The sequence below is a fragment of the Cimex lectularius genome, unplaced genomic scaffold (genome assembly GCF_000648675.2).
Source record: "Cimex lectularius strain Harlan isolate CLEC.00 unplaced genomic scaffold, Clec_2.1 scaffold280, whole genome shotgun sequence".
Taxonomy (NCBI): domain Eukaryota; kingdom Metazoa; phylum Arthropoda; class Insecta; order Hemiptera; family Cimicidae; genus Cimex; species Cimex lectularius.
The window spans coordinates 248,499-262,882 of record NW_019392877.1 but is presented as its reverse complement, the minus strand read 5'-3'; the positions used below and the strand labels follow the sequence as shown (position 1 = coordinate 262,882).

The 14,384-nt window shown below is 36.2% G+C and overlaps 1 protein-coding gene across 18 annotated transcripts in view; it reads left to right on the top strand.

Annotated features, from left to right (window-relative positions):
* LOC106672485 (liprin-alpha-1) overlaps window positions 1-14,384 on the top strand; it is a 148,945-nt gene that overhangs the window by 114,363 nt on the left and 20,198 nt on the right. For 16 of the 18 annotated variants that reach the window (XM_014403969.2, XM_014403965.2, XM_024228989.1 and 13 more), the window contains exons 2-15: window positions 4,375-4,476; window positions 5,440-5,604; window positions 8,075-8,149; window positions 8,225-8,347; window positions 8,731-8,814; window positions 9,735-9,905; window positions 9,967-10,086; window positions 10,146-10,283; window positions 10,515-10,671; window positions 12,384-12,505; window positions 12,565-12,677; window positions 12,738-12,861; window positions 12,920-13,113; window positions 13,178-13,361. In XM_014403969.2, coding sequence (XP_014259455.1) covers window positions 4,375-4,476; window positions 5,440-5,604; window positions 8,075-8,149; window positions 8,225-8,347; window positions 8,731-8,814; window positions 9,735-9,905; window positions 9,967-10,086; window positions 10,146-10,283; window positions 10,515-10,671; window positions 12,384-12,505; window positions 12,565-12,677; window positions 12,738-12,861; window positions 12,920-13,113; window positions 13,178-13,361 — 1,872 coding nt within the window. The remainder of the gene's footprint in view (window positions 1-4,374; window positions 4,477-5,439; window positions 5,605-8,074; window positions 8,150-8,224; window positions 8,348-8,730; window positions 8,815-9,734; window positions 9,906-9,966; window positions 10,087-10,145; window positions 10,284-10,514; window positions 10,672-12,383; window positions 12,506-12,564; window positions 12,678-12,737; window positions 12,862-12,919; window positions 13,114-13,177; window positions 13,362-14,384) is intronic. The other 2 variants (XM_014403975.2, XM_024228986.1) reach the window with 2 other exon arrangements.

The following is a 14,384-nucleotide window of genomic DNA, read 5'->3' as shown; positions in this document are numbered from 1 at the left end:
GAGAAAATCATTATCCTTCCTACTCGTTCTATGTCGAAAAACCTTCCTACTTCGTTTTTATGTTGGCAGTTTAGAAATTATTAGTTTGGCTGTAAACATGAATAGTTGGGAGTGTTTCCTTGGAAAATGAAATAGTGCAGTTGGTCAAATGTAGGTAGTAGAGTTGAGATAACGCTTTGCTTCGAATTGTCCACCCATTTTTTTCTGTTTTTGTCGAGACAAATTTGTTAAAATTGGAACAATTGGGCTGGATCTTTTGACGTCAGAAAGTGATTACCCTCCGGCCGGCTCTGAAGTAATTTAAACTTCGACGCCTGGAGCTTTGTTTGCTAGCTACTTCGGGGTGAAACTTTTGCAAAGTTCGGGCGAAAGGGTTGTTACTCGTCTCTGCTGTGTCCGGTTGTATAATAATTTTATGGGGGGGGGGATGTAAAAGACCTCGTTTATCGCCGAGTCCTACGTTGATTTTGTAGTGCAGTCAATTATCCCCGGCGAAAGGGAACAATTCATTTATTTCGAACCCCAATGGTAGGTGGAAACTCCAAATTCTTGCATTTGTGCCGCGCTGTTCTGTTGAGTTAGGGGAGGTTGTTTCCTTCGAAATGGATTTGGGTTCGTGGTAAGTGCACTCACGCTGGGCCACCCCCTGCAAACACATTTACCGGACAATCCTCCCGACTTTCTATTTACACCATCTACAAATTTTCATCTTAATAAAACCACACTTTGAAAAAGTAGAACAGAACTGCCTGTCTCAGTCTAGAGTTGTCACATCATATCTCTCTCTCTCTCTCTCTCTCTCTCTCTCTCTCTCTCACTCTCTCTCACTCTCACTCACTCACTCACACACTTTTTCTATATATTTCAATCTTTATCTCTGTATATCTATCTATTCCATCAGTACATTTTTATGTAAATTTTCACTAGTCTATTTGTGAAACTGTGAGTATCTTGTTCCATTCGGCAAATATTTCTATTTTAGGGATGTTTATTATACATAACGATTCTGGTCCTGGTACTGTTAAAGCACCACATTGCTTAGTTTTATTATTTTTTTTATTAGCCTTCTGTCCAGTGAGCCCCAGACTAAGACAACAGACAATTTGTTCCATGTTCTTGTTTTTTACAGTGCTCTCAAGTCTTGTACTACCCGAGATCATTTGAATTAACTGCTTGGACCTGACTATCACTGTATATGCATAGAGGAAGTTATTTTTTGCCTTGCGCCCGTGACCCAAACATTTAGTCCTTATGTTCTTTCAGGTACTATAATGTTGTATTTATTCGTAAAGCCATTCCTTCCCAAGGTTGCTCCCTGAATTCTAAAGTTTTAGTAGTTTAACATCATGGAGGTAGCTCAGCTGTCCTTGATGATCTATGTGCAACTGTACTTTCTTCTACCGTATGGATGATATGAAGAGGTAGTTTATATCATCACCACCGGCACAGTTCACATGGCTTGAGATACGCAGACTTAAAAATTCCTGTCCTTAGAGCTGCTTGTTCGCTCCGGTGAGACGGAGTTATTTTTTGGATCAGGCACCGTGCAGTGTCGACTATTTTCTTCGAGCTTCATAATGCTAATGGTGGTTCAGATTGTGCTTGAGCAACTCCAATTCATCCGCTTTTGACTCCATAGGGACCACAGTGAGTTGGGATCCAATATAGCTCCCCATAACTTTTTCAATAGGTCTGCCATTTTTCCTTGATTTGTGCTGATGGTTCACTGCACTACCTGTCCATTTGGTGGAGGGCTTAATAGACATGCTTGTGAGCTCATGGTGAGACTTCACGTCAAGAGACTTTTTTTTTATCAAGCACCACGTTTTCCTGCTCATTCCCAATGCTTGTTTACCTTGATATGCCATCCATCCTTTGAATACAAATAGAAGATCTGCAAGGGTTTTTTCCATTACAGGAGAGTCAGATATCGTTTCATTGACCTGACAATTCTTAGGTCTACGTTAGTTATACTATAGTTCTACGAATAAAGACAGAGAATCACTTTTAGGTTTAAGTCCGAACTTTTTCCACATAACCATTTGCATCTACCCAATTTTTGGTGTTGTGTCCTTGTGTGTTGTTTTGACGTTGACTAGCTTTCTCTAAAAGAAAACAATAAACGAAGTAAGTTTCGTACAATATGGCTAAGAATGGAGATACATTAAAACTGGCCACTACAATACTGCAGGGAAAGAAACAAACGACTTTCCAGCTTTTCACATGTTTCCCTGTAACAATTAGCATCTCCTGGTAAAGCTACAAAAGAAATAATTATCGTCTTTGTTTAAGTTGCAGTAGAAAAACTAAAATTTGTCAATAAATATCTATGTTTAACTAGTTCTGCCAGTACGATGACATACCTTGTCCGACCACATTTCTACGGCTAAATATTGGAAAAGATAGTCTTGCGTGTTTCAGTTCCATCAGTCGAGTCCCGTTATCGACAGAAACATTTTCCTTATATTTGCTCTCCTGCTTTTTTATACTTAGGCTGTTCGATATTAAAAATTCAGAAAATTTTTCTTGCAATCTGAGATAAACTTCCATTTTTACGCCTGCTGTTAGATTAATCTGCTCTTTATTCCACATAATAATTGATTTTCTTTCAAACAAGAACACTCGAGGAGACGCTAGTGCTAAGACCCACCGGTCTACTCAGAATTGAAAAATCAATTCTTGTATAAGTCGGCCAAAACTTTCGATAACTTCCTTTCATGTGTGCCAGCGGATTTCCTCCTGCTTCATGTTGTAAATCGCCCCTTATCCGTGGAAATTCGACCCGTTCACAGAGGTTGCTCAAAGTAATTCGGCTTCTTAGACGGTTAAAAGTGATCTATGGCATTTCGGGCTCGGCTGAATACCTAAATCCACCCTACTGGAGTCCTATGTTAATGCCCTTAGGATCTCTCGGTATAATTAGACAGGGGGGCTGTCTTGATAACGTTCCCCTTATCAACTAACCAATTTATGTTGGCTCTATTTTAGATTCCAAAGTTTAAAAAAATACCCGTTCTGATCTTTTTCTTATTAGCACGACTTTCCACCATCATCTCGGATATGGATTTTTTTTAAATGGATTTATTCATATATCCGTAATCCATAGGTAAGCATAGTACAAACTTGTTCTATTGCTATTTTTTCCCGGTACAACGCTGACATTACGGCACCCGGAGGACATGTAAGATCCTCGACATAGGTGAGGTTTCGAGGTCATTGTCATTAACCTCGAACTATTGTTTTAGTAAAATACAAATAGGGTTTAAAGTTGGAACACAAGCTATGCTCAGGTCATTGTGGATAGTGAAGTTCAGTGCCTTAGTTTTGTACCGCAAGACTGGATGTTGCATAGGTTGGCGTTGCAGTTCCAATGTGATCGAAAAAAAGTTTTTACGGTTATTTCAGTCCTAATGTTCGTATTTCTCCAAGGCTTCTTACTCCATCCATGTCAGTGTGCTGCCTAGGTTCTTAGGACACCTAACTTTATTTGCCTTACATGGTATGTACTTGTATGATGGTATGGTCGCATTTCTTGCAAGGTCCTAAAACCCTTTCTCGTGCGAGATGTAGCTCCAGACTTATCAGCAAATGTGTTGGCACTGCTTCTTTGATTTCTTGTATTGGTCGATGTCTTTCTCAAATTCCCATTGAATTTGCAGTGTTCGACTAAGAAATTTGTTAAATCTTTTACTATTTTTTTTTTAAATCTTCCCAGGAGACTTATAAAATTACCAGGGTCTTGTAAGAGATTCCCATTGTTTCCTTACTCTCCCCTTGTCTTCTACTTTTTGTTTTGAAGTGCCATCTGCTTTATTTTATGTTTATAGTACATTCTTAATATTTTAAGATCTCCTCTTGAGGTTTGCTGTGTGACCTTCAGCTTGGTCGTTTCCGATCTTTTCGATCGTCTTATCTTCGCTGTTTTGGTCTGTCTGCGTGTTTCAGCATTTCATCTTCAGAGTTTGTCTGTTATTTTACTTCAGTCTTGACTATGCGTGATTGTTTTAGTGGCCGAAAGATACCAACAGTCTAATATTCAGATGACAAAATGCAGTACCCGTCCGATCGACCAGACCAGCGAGGACGGACCCGGATGTTCGCAAACCGATCTGAATGTTACCTGGTACGACCTAGGATGGGCAGAGGGCTTGTGGGTTGTATGGAATGTTGCTCGTTTCAACAAATATCCAATTTTTGTCATTTCCTATTTGTTCAACACGTAGAAACTTTGTTGGATTAGTAATCAACAAGTAGTTTTTGCATGACTTTCGCCCTCTTTGCGATCTTTCGCGAAAAACCGGTCTCATTTGTCTGCGTTAATGTTTATCAATCACAAATCTATTCCACGGCTAAAAAGATTTTTTTTGTTTACAGGAATTCGCCACTTTAACAAAGGAGTTGAACCAAGCAAGGGAACAACTAATAGAAAGAGACGAAGAGATCCAAGAGCTCAAAGCGGAAAGAAACAATACGAGAGTGAGTATCCTGCACTTAAGCCCCTTCCTCTTTATCGCCTCCCCCCAAAGCGAGAAAACGGACCAGTGATGAAATTGAAATTAAGAGATAATCTCTCTTTTAAAGATTTCTTAAACAAAAAAAAAAGAAATCACTCAAATTACGTGGAAAAGGGAGGAAAATCGCTTTGCTCTGATTAAAATTTGAATATCTGTCTCATCGATCAATTCTTCATTTTGTTAAAGTACAAATTAAAACATAAGTTTTTAGGCTTTTAATTATAAAGAATAAGTAAAAATAAAATTATATTCAATAACAATAATTTTGTTTAATTATAATTAGCAGTATAAATAATAAAAACTGCTTTGAAGTAAATGATATTCCTCAATTTTCCAGTGAAAAAGTACAATATTATGCTACATAACATAGAATCACGGACTCAGAATGAATATAATAATCTATATTTATCAAGAATTAATGAAAACAGGTTGTCACGTGTTTTTAAATGCCATTGACGAATATTTTGGTTTTATTAACGATTTTACTTTTTGAAAAGACACCACTGCCTAAAAACTAATAAACAACTTCTAAATTGGTCCACTTTTCATAAAGTAAAGAAAGAAAGTAGCGACTGTTTTGTTAAATTGCAATTAAGAAGTTTGAGAAGGGCCGAGAAGTTGAAAGACTTCAAAGACGTTTTCAATCTTCAAGTTGAAGAAATACAAATTGAATCGAGATGTTTTCATGAAATTAACATAAAGAACAATTATTTGCAGTGTTGTATTTTCCCTTTGGCCGAGTATTTTTGCCGTTTGTGTATCGTTGTGATTATTCTCGATAACTCTTCAATTTCACTCTTTCTTAAATGATCCATTGTAATAATTGATGTTAAATTATTTTAAAAGCAGAACTGCAATATTGTTATCCTAATTTATTTCCTGGAATTTCTTGTGTTAATTGTTAAACGCTTTATTTATTTTCCAGTTGCTTCTTGAACATTTAGAGTGTCTTGTCTCGAGGCACGAAAGGTCCCTCAGGATGACTGTCGTTAAGAGGCAGGCGTCGTCCCAGTCTGTCGTTTCGAGCGAAGTCGAAGTCCTCAAGGCTTTAAAGAGCCTTTTCGAACATCACAAAGCTCTAGATGAAAAAGTAAGTATGTCAGTTTTGTAACGCTAGATAATAGACGTGGAAATAGGACGTTCGTTTACCTCCTGATACCGATTCTCATTTCAGACTATTTATTTAGCGTTAGAACCCAATCCGCAAAACCACTTAATAACCACCTCGCCGAAACCGACATTAATAAGAGAAGCCGTTTTCCAATTGAACCGAACTATGGTGGTAATTTCACAGTCGGACCTGACTCGGAAATTCAAGTCGCGGGTTTAGCCCTTCATTAAATTAGCCTGGCCATCAGGTGCAATAACTGAGTTAATAAGTTAAGACGTGAATTACCATTCTACCTTCCACCGCGGCGACAATAACTTGGGTCACATTTCCCAAAGGTGCCTCCTCCCCTCTGGAGAACCCACTCAATCAATCTAGCCCACTCTGTTCTTATTCTAAAACGGGCTAAGTCTGGTTGTAATGAGTTTCTACTTTTTATTCCAGCCCTGAGAATTCTTCTTTTACCGCGTTCTATTACAAAAATTCGTAATAAATCTGTTTTATTCCCTAGTGCATGTTAAACTTTTTTGCCATTTTACATCTAACAACTCAAATGGCATTGGAATATATGCTTCTTTTTCGTATGCAGGCATATGGCATATATTCACTAAAGTTGATACATATGTTTGTGGGATAATCATGATTGGTGTTGTGCCAAGTCATGAGGTATCCTCTTGTTTAGATAAAAAAAGGTTCTCAGGTTGTGCTTTAGCAGATCCAGTTCGTCTGCTCTATGGATACCAACATTGCACTATGACTTTTACATTTGCAATGACCAATGAGGGCTGCCATATTCACTGAGAATCGCTGACCTCCTAAATGCACTACCTGTCCATTTGGTACAAGAGTTACTAGAGCTGCTTGTGAGACATCCTCTCTTTTTTCAAGAACCACTTTTTCCTACTCCATCACAATACAAGCACTATTGACTATTCTCTTGGGCAATGAAGATTGGTTAATGGTGGTTGTATGTTGTGTGCTGTGCTAATGGTTGTGCTTTAGCAGTTCCATCTCATCTGCTCTCCACAGTGAGAGGAGATCCATTGTAGCACTATAACTTACATTTCTAATTAGGGCTGCTATTTTCTTTGCAGATATGCATGTTTTTCAAGCACTAACTTGTCATTTGGTTTAAGAGAGAGCTGCTTGTAAACTCCTTATGATACACAAGTCATAAGACATCCCTTTTTTTAATCAAACGCCACTTTTGCATGCACCTTTCCAATGCAAGCAGTGTTGACTATTCTCTTAGTGCTGCATAATGGTAATGGTGGTTCTGGTTCTGCTTAGCAATTCCAGCTCATCTGCTCTCTATTTCCATCAGCACTGCAGTGAGACACAATACCCTGACTTACTTTTTTAATTATGGCTGCCATTTTCTTTGAAGAAACATTTTGTTCAAACATCCTGTGCATTTGGTTTAAGAATTAATAGAGCTGCTTGTGAACTCCTGGTGAGACACTAAATCATGAGACATCCTTTGTTTAAATCAAACATCACTTTTGCAAGTGCCTTTCCAATGCAAGCAGTGTTGACTGTTCTCTTGGTGCTGCGTAATGCTAATGATGGTTCTGACTGTGCTTAAGCTCCAGCTCATCTGCTCTCTATTTTAAGAACACCACAGTGAGCCAGGATCGCACCGTGACTTACTTTTGCAATGACGAATTATGGTTTACATTTTCCCTTAAGATAAAATGATATACAATGCACCTATCCATTTGATATAAGGTTGAATAGAACTGTTTTTGAGCTCCTGGTGAGACACCAAGCTGTAAGACATCCTCTTTTTGGGATCAAGCACCACTGACCTTTTTGATTATTTTCTTAGAGCTGCTTTATGCTAATGGTAGTACTAGTGCTGCTTGAGTAGTCCAGCTCATCTGCTTTCTATTTCCTTGGCCAATACAGTGAGTGGGGATACCCTGTGGCCTATATCATCACAACTTTTTCTGTCTATGTGGTTTTTTTCCCCCTAATATATATTAGAAACTTCTGCCAATAAAATCCAGCCATACTCTGATGGCAACCTTCAAAATTTATATGGGTATTATATGCCCCTTCATCATCTCTTCCATAGATAAATTAGTTCCTTCCACTTCTTCCTCATCCTTCCCAATGTAAGCAGTACTGACTATACTCTTCACACTGCATAATGCTAATGGTGATTATGGTTGTGCTGGAGCAGGTCGGATTTATGCTATAAGCAGTCTCACTCTTCACTTCCATGGGTGCTGCAGTGACGGGATAGTAGGACCATGTTTTTTTGTTCCCCCCATTCTATGTACTCCAAGTAAAACTTGTTTCTTTCTTTCTATTTCCCTTCATTGATCCAGATCAAGAATATAATATAATCAATAAATCTATCAATCCAGGAGGAAATTAAAAAAATAATTTGTATGGTATATTATATGTACATACAACTTAATCGAGTCGTGTTTGATACTTTTTTCAGGTACGGGAAAGGCTGAGAGTAGCGATAGATAAAAATACAAGATTAGAAGAAGAATTAGCTAACACCAAAGAAGAGGTTGGATTTTATTACTATATAAAATACTATAAAAAATTTTTGGCATTTACCATACCGTGTCTTTTATATTTTCAGTTGCAACAGTACAAATTAGGTAATATCCCTTCAGGTGGGGAAGAACTGAAACCAATAGAAAATGGTTCGCAAGAATCAAACGAAAATAATCAAAACAACCAACAAACGGTCAAGGCAATTCAAGTAAGTACAGGAATGTATTTAAATAATTTACAAAACTATTAATGATATTGTAAATTCTTTGATTCTTTGAATGCTTGAAGATAGATTTTTATTGGAATAAGCTTCCCTTTATTACCAAAATTTCAACTATTCTTTGGGCACAATTTTAGTTTTGTTTTAGTGTGTGTTCCTATGGATGACAATGTAGCTTTCCCCCTATCCGAAACTCAGTCAAAATCTCAATCGCATGATCCATAAAACTATCATGAAAGGACATACCGAAACTCATGAAATATAAATACTTTTAGTTTGTTGAATGTTAAATTTGATAGCGCTTTAAAACAATAATTTTGTGTAATTTCTTGTGTGTTTGGTGTGTTGATGTTGTATTGTGTTGAAAACAGCCGGTGACAAACGGATCGATCGAAACGGATTCTGAAAAGCCAAAATCTCCCGAAAAGCAACCACAAGTCTCAACTGAGAAACAGGTAAAAACGAAAGAACTTTTCTTTATCATATGCTTTAACAATTAAGTGAGAAAATACATTCCCTTCATTCATTAAATCAAAAGTCCTTCTTTAGTTCTATTTTTATTTTTTTATTTTATTTTTATTTTTTATTCGTTTTATCTTTGTAAAATTTTTAACAAAAGGCTTCTGCCTAATAAGATTTTATTTATATATGGTGAGATGTCAGGAAACTCAGATTTAGTGTAAGTAACTTTTATAATCTGACATAAGAATGATCTTGTAGATGTGCATGTCCCCTTTATCCAATCGTGCCATCCGTTCCAACAAAATAATATAATTTTTAGTGATAGAGATTCATTTTCCATGCATTTGAAACCTTAAAATTACAAATATTTTGTAAATAAAAATATATACTTTTTTTAATTTGATTATTTTTTTAAGTAAATAATTATTTCTCTTATCAGTTATGCTTTGGAAAAAGATTTGTATTTGTCTATAAACTGTCATTTATCAATTATTAATTTAATTTGCCTAGTATTCACGTATTATGACAAATACCTTAAAACAAAACATTTTAATAGCCAGATTCAGATTTAGATAAATGTGGACAGTGGGGAATTTTAAAAGAAAAATTGCATGTAATAATAGATCAAAGAAAATTGTTTTATTTTTTTCAAATTTAAGTTTTATTTCAGAATGTTTTACATTTATTTAGCACTGATTCATTGACAACAATAAGCATGAGTACCTTCAATTTAATTAAATTTACATTGAATTGCCAGCCAGTTCAATCATGTATGGTAAGTCTGAAAATACAGTCGGGCTGAAAGTTGCATTTTCAATCAACAGATATAGTCCTTTGAATATAAGATTTTAGAGTGTGACTTTAGATCTGTTTATATTGTTTGAATAATTTTTTTTACTTTTTTATTCTCCAGAACAACGAAATCCAAAGGCAGTGGGAAAGAAAAGTAGGCGAACTCACTGGCCGAGTGGCTGAACTCGAGGATAATTTAACGAAGGCACAGAGAGAATTGAGTCGAACTCAAGATTCCAATTCAAAACTACAAAGGGATCTAAGGGAAAATGTGGCCCAGAAAGAAGATCAAGTATTTTTTAATCATTTATTCATGTTGTTTTGAATTTTATTAATTTGTTTTCCAATTTCAGGAAGAAAGAATAGCAACTTTGGAAAAGCGGTATTTAAGCGCCCAAAGAGAATCGACATCATTGCACGATCTTAATGAAAAACTAGAACAAGAATTACAGCACAAAGAAGCTCAAATTAAAGTGAGTTAAATTATTTATTTCCACCGTCACAGCTGAATAAAAAATTTTGTTTTGTTTAGCTCCAAGAGGATAAAATTAGGGCCCTTCAAGAGAAACTAGAATTGTGCGAACAGAAATTAGCGCAGTTCGCAAAATTGCCCGAAATGGAGGAAGAGCTTAGGGCAAGAATGGCCGCACTGAGCCAGGTGAGGGATCAGGTAGGCAGAGATAAATTCACGCCTGCCACTACACAAAATAATGACTATCCATACACTCCCATCAATATCAACATTAACATTTTGATTTAATATATCACCTTCTTACAATATTATTTATAATTTTATCCAAAAATACACATCACTGCAGGTTTTTTAAATTTTGTGCTGTACTGATATTATTCCGTCGGTTGATCGACATTGTTTTCATTTTGTCCATAAAAACAAAAACAGGCCCAAGAAAGGCATGGCACGGCTGAAGATAGGATTCAACGACTTCAAGCGGAAGTGGACGAAAAGAACGCCGAGCTCGTTAGGCTGAATCAAAGACTGAAAATGAACGAGGAGCACAATACAAGGCTATCTTCAACAGTAGACAAATTACTATCAGGTTAGTTAATCCTATTTCTTAATGTCAAATAAAATCAAAAGAAATAAATTTATAATTATTATTTTGATAATGTTACCTCAAATGCAAAATTCAATTAATCCTGGAATATACAAAAAGGAGCAAATTAATTATAAATGGATTGTATAAGGAGATAGATCATTAAACTAAATTTATGTTAGTATGTTTTGATTCTATACAGTTGTTCTATACATCAATATACGATTGCTCATAGAACAACGAACGAGAGCCTTCATCAACTCACCCCAAGACATGTGTCAGATAGCATACCGTTAAACACGAAGCACACCATACCTCGCCAGTTTTAGACCTGGCCTTCCTCGTCTTTGCCGACTCCCTGAGCATATTATCAACAATTCATGACAGATTCAGAGTAACCCTCTCATCATGCTGTTTTAGAGATATGCTGAACTGCAGTGTCTCGGAAAAAAAGTGGTAGTTGTCTGGGTACCCAAACACACTGGGCAGCTGAAGGGCAACGAACACGCAGATGAGGTGGCAAAGCCCTCCCGCCGTCTAGATCGAACTACTACACTCTGGCCCCACAAGCAGTAAAGAATGTGAAAAAGCATTGGCACTGTCAATGGGCCGAGTAGTCTGAGAAACTCTTAGGAGAAGGACTGAATGATGGCTCTCTGAGTTTTAAAAGAAATTGTTGTCTTGTTCAAAACTCATGCAGGTGTCCTGTTTGTAGAGGTTGCTCAGTTTGTCACATGTGATCGAAGAGTGCCTTGATGTCCCTTACAGGGAGCGAGTAAGCATAAATCCGGACATAAAGATGGTACTTAGGAGGGCACATTGGGTCTCCTGATCTGTTTCTTAAGGGTATCGAGTGTTGTGAAACACTGACTGCCAAACATTTCAAACTAGAGAAAATTCAAAAGAAATTTTAGGCTGTAAGGAAATTTAGAGGAATAAAGGAAGAAAAAGTTCAAATTATAGCATTATAGAGAGCGAAATTGGCTCTTTCTTCCCCTGGTACAAAAAATATTTTGTATTACCAAGTGTATCAAATTCAAAGAATTTTTTGATTTACCAAAGTGACTTGCTGAGGAGTTCGTATTATCAAAAAATCTAAGTCAATGTACTATGTAAATTATGCAAATAATGAGAGGGCTGATGACAGAATATTGAGTACCCCATCGGACGGAAAAGCATGACTGGATGGCCTTCCAAGTGTCTAAAAAAAATGAAAAGATCATGCTAACACACGGACACCTGCTATTCTGTCTTGTACAGGTGCCCGGTTTGTAGAGAATGGTTGCTCAGTGTGCCACATCTGATCGAAGATTGTCATTCTTTGTCTCTCTTCTGGGAGCGAGTAGGTATGAACCCTGACATAAAGATGATACTCGGGCTGGCAGGTAAATTGTTGGGCCCCCTCTTCTTGTGTTTACATGTATAAAGAAAACAGTGTATAATAATAAATACAAGTTGTGAATATTCTAAACCACTTGTTGTAGGATTGAACAATGAACAATCCACTCTATTTTTTTTTTTTTTTTTTTTTTTTTTTTTTTAAATAATTGTACACAGTGTTTCTTCAGCAAACATCTAACATGTAAAATACATAATGGCATACATCAATAAATAAAGTATATCGTTATTGTTCAGTATATACAGCCAAAATTATATATTTAAAATATTATGGGATATTTTATTTAATTTGTTTATTTTTTTTTTTAATGTGTTAGAATCCAATGAACGATTGCAAGTTCATCTCAAAGAAAGAATGCATGCGCTAGAAGAGAAAAATGCCTTGACGCAGGAGCTAGAAAGAACAAGAAAAATATTAGAAGAACAACAAATAGAAAAGGTGTTGTCCAGGTAGAATTTAGTTTTATCAAAATTTTAATGTTTTTCTTTTCCTTCTAGTCTGAAATTGTGAAAGAGCTGAATAAGGCAAGGCTGGAAATTGACAGTGTAAAAAGGCAGATGCTCCAGCAGGAAATTGCCTTCAATATTCAGCAAACCGACGCTTTGACAAGGTATAAAAAATACAATTAAAATATTTTTAAACGTTTTTTTTAATGTTCTGTTTATTTCAGGAGTCTTTCGCCTTCAGCTGATCCGACCGGTTTTGTTCATAGTACAAGTCATACGAGTTTTGACACGCATTCTCTTCCGAGAAGAGCTATCAAGTCGCGCCTTCTCCAAGACGACCCTGCAAAGGTTTGCTGAATCATTACCATTTGAAAATGTTATAGTAAATGTTCATTCTCATAAACAGGAATGGGAAAAATTGGAACAACAGCATGTTCTCGGAAATGTGCAACAAGTGTATGACTGTAGCGATGTCGAAGGCGATGATAACGACTCTTTGTTCAGCGCCGCTGAAATTCTATCGCCGTCAGGTCACACAGATGCACAGACTCTTGCTCTGATGCTTCAAGAACAGCTTGATGCCATTAATAATGAAATCAGGTAAAACAAATCATTTCTTATTGGAATGTTTTTAAATGGTTTTACATTTCCTGCTTTTTTCTAGACTGATACAGGAAGAGAAGCAGAGCACAGAAGCAAGAGCGGAAGAACTCGAGTCACGAGTCGGAAGTCTTGAACATATGAATTTAGTCGCTCGTAGTCGAAGCCTGGAAAGAGGTTCTCCGCCTCTTTCTGGGAGGTCGACTCCAAAATCACCTCATAAAGACTACCTCCACAAATATCACACTGTAAGTTATGTTTTCATTTTAATTAGTTTTAATTTTTATGAAAAACATTTTATGGTAGTATGTTGCTTATTTTGTTTATTACATTAACACATTGGGTTCTGTAACAAACTAGTCAACAATAAAAGTGGTCTTGCCCCTGACTGAAAGTAGACCTGTTTAATAAATTAAAAAAAAACACCTCTGGTGTGGTTTTTCAGACATACTTTTAATCATACTTCTTATCACAACATGAGAATTTAATTTAAAAGTGCTTCAATACAAAGCCATTTTATATTTTAAATTTATTTTTATGTATTTAATTAAATTAATCAGTATATAGCTAAGGCAATGGGTTCCAAAATGTCATTTTTAAGAAAATGCTAAAAAAAGACAGTAAATACACATTTTTTTATATTTGGTTTATTTGTAACTACTCTGGTTAGTAAGGATTTCAGCTTTTGGGTGCCAGTGGCTGCAACGGCTTAGTCATAAGTAAAGGTCCCAGGTTCAAATCCTGCGGCACTGAATTCAAATCTGGGATCTCTAAAATGATGATTTGTCATGAAATCATCATTGCAACGCTCTAACCGTTGTGACCACTGACACCTCATTTTCATTGTTGTTACCATTAAAGAGCCTTCAAGCAAATTAAGAATTAATTTTGTTCTTAAAATGAACAAGAGAGTTCTAAAGTTTTAAAATTGTCAGTAATGTTACTTTTTGATGAAAAGAAAGTTTAGCTTACAAAAGAACAAGTTTCGATTGCTGTCACTTATTCCATGTTAAAGTTGAATGCATTGAATAATGAACCAAAATATTATTTACTAAGTTAAAACCCTATATAGCAAAAAATCTTTTAAAAGGGTTAATGTAAAAAAAATTAAACTCAATAGTTCTTTTCATTATACTTTTTATCTAAGGTCTTGGTTGAGATAAAAAAGTTATTGTCTTGAACGGGATTCAAACCCACAACCTTTGGTTCAATACACCGCTGCTCGAACCACTCAGACATCTTTTCAATTTTCCCTCTTTTGCCATAATTTT